The 6837-nt window shown below is 43.0% G+C and overlaps 3 protein-coding genes across 3 annotated transcripts; 2 read left to right on the top strand and 1 right to left on the bottom strand. All coding sequences in view use genetic code 12, as the record gives it.

The window, feature by feature from the left end:
- Window positions 1-67: 67 nt before the first annotated feature.
- On the top strand, window positions 68-1927 carry LODBEIA_P56430 (uncharacterized protein; the record flags this gene model as incomplete). The annotated part of the gene is made up of 1 exon (XM_066975998.1): window positions 68-1927. The coding sequence occupies one exon, from the start codon at window positions 68-70 to the stop codon at window positions 1925-1927; it is 1860 nt and encodes a 619-aa protein (XP_066832581.1).
- Window positions 1928-2184: 257 nt separating this feature from the next.
- Window positions 2185-2472, top strand: LODBEIA_P56420 (mitochondrial 37S ribosomal protein mS37; the record flags this gene model as incomplete). Its single annotated transcript, XM_066975997.1, has 1 exon — window positions 2185-2472. One exon carries the CDS (start codon window positions 2185-2187, stop codon window positions 2470-2472), a length of 288 nt encoding a protein of 95 aa, XP_066832580.1.
- An 883-nt stretch (window positions 2473-3355) lies between these two features.
- Window positions 3356-4387, bottom strand: LODBEIA_P56410 (uncharacterized protein; the record flags this gene model as incomplete). Its single annotated transcript, XM_066975996.1, has 1 exon — window positions 3356-4387. The coding sequence occupies one exon, from the start codon at window positions 4385-4387 to the stop codon at window positions 3356-3358; it is 1032 nt and encodes a 343-aa protein (XP_066832579.1).
- Window positions 4388-6837: the final 2450 nt, after the last annotated feature.

The raw sequence follows: 6837 nt of genomic DNA, 5'->3' as shown, positions 1-6837 counted from the left end.
AAACTTGAAGTTATTTAAACCTTATCGAAACTTAACAAACACACATCTTCCCCTCCCCCCACCCACCATGATGAGATTAGCTCAAAGATCAATACCACCGGTTTCACGGTTATGCAGAAGCTACAGTCTACCAAGACCACCTCTACGCTGCTTTCACAGTGCAAGAGTACTATCCAAAGACGAAAAGTCCAAGCAGATGCTCAAGAATCTAGGTATCAACTTACAAAAGGGCAATATTAATGAATCTAACGATGAAAATGGCACCAATAATGATAGCAACAATAAGAACAATCTGAAGAATTCGTCTTCTTCTTCGTCATCATCTTCGAAGGATGGGGTGGACGATGATGTACACGGTGTTGCCGACGAACAGCAGATACCGGAACCTAGCATATCCACCGAGCAGCAGATGATTCAAGAACAAGATTTGAATGACTGCTTTGATAGTCTATCTCGGATGTCGACTCGTGACTTGGTCTTCCAGATTGGACTAGATGGCAAAGGCCAGCCATTTATGTCGTTTGCTAACCCACACTGGGTGGACTCCCGCATGATTCTCCGTCTGGTACCAGATACACTCGATTTGTTTGACAAGAGCAATATGGACCAAGTCGAAGAGATTTATGAGAAATTGTCACAGTTGGACTCGAATCCTCAAATGCATCAGAAGTATCTCAAGCGCTTCTTTTACGATCTGCATAACGATTTGATGTTGCTAGGCCAGACGTTACGAGGTATATCTAGTAAGTTCAAGCAGTTGAGACGAAACGAATTGGATAAATTTGTTCCTGAAAGTGCATCTTACGAATACATTTCTGATAAGATGAAACACCCGTATAATGTTGTTGGATTTGACCGGAGTTTAACTGGCATGCCCTTGAGACGTTTGGAAAATGTTGAAGCGGGCGTGTATCCACGCGAGTTTATTCAAGATCTACCCGCGTTTGACAACAAGATCCAACTCAAGAAATTGGATTTGAACTTTCCCGAAATTGACAGTTCGATCAATATTGACCCTGCAATTGCGACACCATTGAAGGATCTATACGATTATGAAAATAAAAACTTCAACCCTCGAAGTGGCAAGGATAATATCGGCGGTGGAATTTGGGCAAATTCAAATGACGTTGCCCAACAGCAAATGCACAAGGCAGTGCACGAATCATTAAGCACCAAAATGGGGTTACCAAGAAACTACATCCCCGTGGAAAACTGCGCCAAATATCGCAGATTGAAATTGAACAACCACCAAATCACAAACAGGATAGAACAGGAGATACGAATCATGAAAAAACTCCTCACCGATGAAATCAAAACCACTATTGAATCCTCAAATGCCATGCTTTTATCGACAAATGAAAACTATCATCGTGACCACATAAAGCTGAACCAGTTTATCCTTTGTGAGATTAAAAACTTGGTCTCGGGTACTTTTTACATTTGGAAAAGCTTTAGTATCCTTCCTGTTTATTTTCTTTTACCCTTGACGAAACGGCGTGAGAAGCTCCTCGCGAACCATCTATGCAAGTTGTTCTTGATCAACCTTGAAGACAAGATTAATATTTTGTTCCGCATCAAGTACGACCACGCGAGAGACGAGCAGAAATTCATGAAAACGTTATTAAAGAATATCGGACATACAATACGATTCCGTCTCTGGCGTTATTTCAAGATCAACAAGAGATCGATTAGTACCAGAGCCACCTCGTTTTCCTCAAACATTCAACTACCTTTGGTAAAGTCGAATTTGAGAAAGAAACAGGCGGTGGTGTATGCTCCATATACGGACTCGTGTTACAAGAGAATATACTGGATACGGAAAAGAAAAAATGCCGCCAGAGCCAACAAAAGCAGCAAACGAGTAGTGCCTCGGAAAGGCGCCGAACGGGTTGATTTTGCTGTTATCGGTGAAGAACTACTCGAGTGATTGGAACTTGGAACTTTCATTTTTTCACTTTCATTTTTTTTTTTTATGGATGGGTATATTTATTACAATTGATGTTTGAAGTTTTGTAGTACTTTAATCTCTGCCCCCTTTCCTCTGGAGCTCTTAATATATGTCTGGAATGTCGCGTCCTGGAAAAATCCGACACGCAAACGACACGCACCAATATCCCAAACCATCAAAGTATTTTTTTTTTTTTTTAAACCCATTCCACCAACAACCACCACCAACAAACAGCAATGGCATATAAGAAAGTCGGCCCCCCACCAAAGGGCTTGCCACCACTCCCCCGCCTCAAAGTCCGGAAGCCAATCTTATCGAAGTCTACCAACCAATGTTTCGTCTTCATGTCGAGCTTATTGAACTGCTGGGCCTCGAACGGCGAAGCCAATAGCGTCTGCTCGGGCTTTGAAGCTGAGTTAAAGAAGTGCATGGAGACGTATAAGCCTGCCAAGGAGCAGATCAGCACTATCAATTACCATGCGGCGCGGTTGTATCCTAAGTTGCGGGGCAAAGTCCATGATTGAGCTGAGAAGAATATCATCTGGACTATGGAGAAGGTCTGAGATGGCGGATGGATGCATTGCATTTTGGATAGCTCTTGGAAGTGGGGATTCTTGTACATAATGATTGAATGAACGTTATTTTGATAGAGACAGTACTGAGACCGTTCGAATGGGGAAAGGTGTCTCATGGACGAGAATCGTTATAGGTATTCCAAGATTCTCTTTTTGTTTGCCTACTGAGATGCAAATGGAGTAGCGTAGTTTAACCAGGGTTGGAGATTAGCAATATTAATAGAATAGCTAGCTAAAAAAATAAACCTCTTGATTCATCAACTGACGAACTTCGGGAAAAGTCGACGACGACAAACGAAATCCGCGCGAGATTGCTAGTTGTGTTGTCGATATTGTCGTTGCCAGTGCCATATCGAGTAGTGACATAGCATGTATCCAGTCAGGAATGTGCTAATATGACACTTATCGTGATCGTAGTGCCCATGGGACTCTGGATCTCGTTCACTGCAGTTAACAATAACATATTTAAAAGAAGAACCTGCCTTCTAACAGATTCTCCTTTGTAGTGTAATGGCTATCACGGTTCGCTCTCACCGAGCAGATCGGGGTTCGATTCCCCGCAAGGGAGCTTGCTTTTTTTCATTTTTTTTTTTCATTTTTTTTCATCTCAATGGTCTAAATTGGCCATGCCTCCAGTACCAAATCCTGAACCAGGCTGATAATCCATCCTCCACTTTGGACTGAGGTGTCGAGAGAGTATTTCAATCAGGGTTTTACAAAAAAAATTTCGTGAGAATTTGCACTCAAATGAAAAGAAAAATCTGGGACTGGTTGCAAATGTCATTGACAGCAACTATTATTAAATCTAATACAAATTAAAAGTAAACGAACCTCATTTCATCGCATTGAGCTTAGTTAATTGTGCCTCCTCTTTTATTCTCTTTTTGGCTTGATAAATATCAAAAGCACGTACAATCGACTCGCAAAGGATACTCCTCATGAACTTCGTTTCATCGGGAGGATACAACCCAAAGTTCATCCAGATAGGAGGCGTGAACCTTTCCGCGATCGCCACGTCGCGCGCATCCTGATACCAGTTGCAAAACATCTCCGTGGGCACGAGTTTAAGTTGTTCTGCAGTCCACTTGACGCCCAGCTCGATTTCAAATGGCGGTTTCATCGTGGCGAAAGCGCAAATGTCCAAACGCTGGAATCGATCGGTGTTGTCCGCGGGGAGAAACATGAGTGATATCTTGCTCTTTTCGCATAGGTCGGCGATGTCCTTCGCCAGTTCAGCTAGGATCAAATTCTTATGGCATAGAATGAGTAAGCGCTCTTGTCCCGGTGCCGGGTTCGTTTCCGGGATATAGATTTTCTCAAGCCAAAGTTTGAAGGGGTCTTCCGTGACTTGAAAACTTTCATAGTCTTCAGTGATGACCTCTGCCCCTTGGCGTGATTTGGTTTTCATGCTTATCGTGGGCCATGTCAAGTAGCTGCCCGTGGCGGAGACCACATCTAGGATTTGCAATTTGCAAGCTTCTCGATTGTGGTTTTCTAGACTCAGAAGAGGCAACTGCGCTTTGCGTCGTTTCCTCCTGCGTCGCTTGGCAGCAGCCTCATCCTCAATGTCGTCATCATCAACATCACCCTCTTCTTCCAGATTGATCATGAGCGGGTCTGAAATTGTAGATAGTCGCGGCGGGGCATCGGGGCGTTTCAACTTGTTGGTCACAACGGTTTCCTCACCTAAAAACCAGATGAACCGTGGATCCACGTTGCGCTCTTGTATGTGCCTTGAGTAGCGCCGAAAGAAAGATATAGCAGCGTTCACTGCGTCTGCAGTTTCTTTGGAAGCACGAGGGGCTGCTTGTTGAGAAAGTGGAGAAACTTCAATTTTAGGTCGGTCATTGGGAGCCTTAGGCATATCTCAATCTCAAGTGGTCTCTGGTCTCTAATATCTGATCTCTGATTTTCCAATGCAGGGTATTGCGCCTCTGCATGAGATGTGCAACAGATGATGATGATCTCAATCACAGATAAATACAATCACTTCGATATGGGGATTCTTTTGAGAAGAGAAGGGGGTCCGATTCTTCTTCAAATCTTGTCATAGATGCGCAAAATGATCTGTTTCGAAGGTGGCGGAACAAAATCAGATGGGAACCTTAGCGTCCGGCCGTCGACACCTCACCGATTTCCTTTACTCACGAAGAACGACGTCAATGATCGGGAGGGGTTGGAACGTGGGCAAATTATGTCAGTAATCAAGTGGAAAGAAAATGAAACAAGTTGTATTTGAAAGTAAGTTGCAGCCAATAAGTCCTGGGTGGGATTCATATGCGCAATTGAATCTACAGGGTGGGATTTTGTTTTATGATTCCATCCGTATTAAAAATGCGCTTTTGACGGTTGAGGCGCTACCGCGCCTTTGGCAACTTGGTCGGTATTGCCGTGCATTAAACGAGTACCAAGGGGTTTGAATCACTTGTTTGATCTGTCCCTGATCCGTCCTCTCCAGACCTTCTCTACGCACGCTTTCAAGATTCGAGTGTCAGTAAACCGTCGCTTCTTCCAGTCAAGCTTTTTTCAACCATGTATATGAGTAAACATCGCATCTGTCACTGAAGATCACCTTTTTTCTCTCATTTAAGCCAACTTGTTAGTTATTCCATTGCTCGATTTTGACCAGTTTGACCAGTTCGACCAGTTTGCCAACTACAAACTGTTGTAGCTTTTTTTTTTTCAGAACAAGAGTTTCAAAAAGGTTTTGAAAATTGCCCAATTTTTCGCAACCACTTTAGGTGTAATTAGTCCGCGGGCACCACCCGAAATAGATGACTACTTTTGGAGTGTACAAAGAGGATCGATACTACGCTGGGCCCATGTGGCTAGATGAAAGGACATTCATTACAATTTTTCTCTCTTGTCTTCAACGTTCAACGTCTGAGGGCCCTTGCACTGAGCTTGGTTCGTGTGCGTTAAGAGGCAGTGAAAAAAAGCGGGTCTTTTTCGGAGCTCATGAATAGTCGCAAACGGAGTTGCAAAATTATTTGCGACACAAGATCACGTGCATAAGGTAGGGCTTGCCTCCATCTCTCATCTCCAGCTTATAAATTGCAGCGCTTTTTTCTTTCACTCACTGAAATTTTTTCCAAGTGCATTCAACTTTCTTTCACGATTACTCCCAACTCATCTTGAGCCAACTGCTTGAGCCAACCTAAGAGATGAAAATGCTCACGCCTATTTGGATTCACGGACAAAGGAGTAAGGATTATTCCCGTAGTTTATGAATCCTTAGGCTCGGAACATACCGAGGGGAAAGAAAAAAAAAAGAACCAAACCTTCTGATGTCATGATATGTGTGTGTTTGTTTGGAGTTTCATTTTTAAAGTGATGACAAGAGATCGCTGTGCACCAGTCTGAGTACTCAATTGCATGACAGACTTAGCTATACCCAAATTTCTGATCTTAAAAATGAAGAACTAAAATAGACATACAATCACGCATTTCATGTTATTGTGCTTGCATGTTGGGAACAGGTGAGGTTTTTCCTTTTTTTTTCCATTCGATGTTGGTAAATGAGCGTGGGAGTTGTAGATAAACCTGAAGTTAAAGCTGGGCCAGTTTTTGCCCGTGAATGGTCGAGACTGAAACTTATTATAAGGTTTTTATTGTATCCACCCACTGGCTGACTCAGTGGGGAACGTTCATACTCGTAGCTTGTTCTCTTGTCACCGTTTCAAATCCTCCCCCTCCAGGGCTTTCACGTCAAATTGCAAGGAACAGAGTGGGAACAGAATTAGGAGAAACTCGACTTTACCAGATGCCGAACTGTCAATAACAGCACGAAGAAGGGAGCTGTCACTCTTTTTTTATTTTTCCCTTTCTTGACTTCAAACCCTTGCAGCCAACCCGTTTCATTCATTGCATTGTCCTCTTCTTCCAAAGCCGGTAAAAAAAAGAGTGAAACCGCTCATTCCGTGTTTCCAAGGAAAGCGCGTGTAATTCCAAAACCTACGCACTCAATCAAGTCCCCCTTGAATGTCCCATTGAGCGTTTTCCAATGCATTGTCTAGCGTGTGTTTCAGCGGCCTTCACAAGAGACACCTAAAGATAAAACACTCAAGAGACGATACAAAAAAAAAAGAGGAAAAAGGAAAATGCAGTAACGCTCGGGGTATGAGGTTGGGTATTGTTTCACTCTAGAGAAGATGCCAAACAAAGAACCCTTTCCTTCTTCTTTGACTTTCTTTTTTCATTTTCCCCTTTAAAGACGCGAGATTTTGATTAACCGAGACGTTTTTCTCTACATACTACACCCCTTTTCGAAGGTTTGATTTTCGTTGACGCCGGTGATTTTGTAGTTGGTTTTAA

The sequence above is a fragment of the Lodderomyces beijingensis genome (genome assembly GCF_963989305.1).
Source record: "Lodderomyces beijingensis strain CBS 14171 genome assembly, chromosome: 7".
NCBI lineage: Eukaryota > Fungi > Ascomycota > Pichiomycetes > Serinales > Debaryomycetaceae > Lodderomyces > Lodderomyces beijingensis.
The sequence above is the reverse complement of the archived record's forward strand: the minus strand, read 5'-3'. Positions and strand labels throughout refer to the sequence as shown.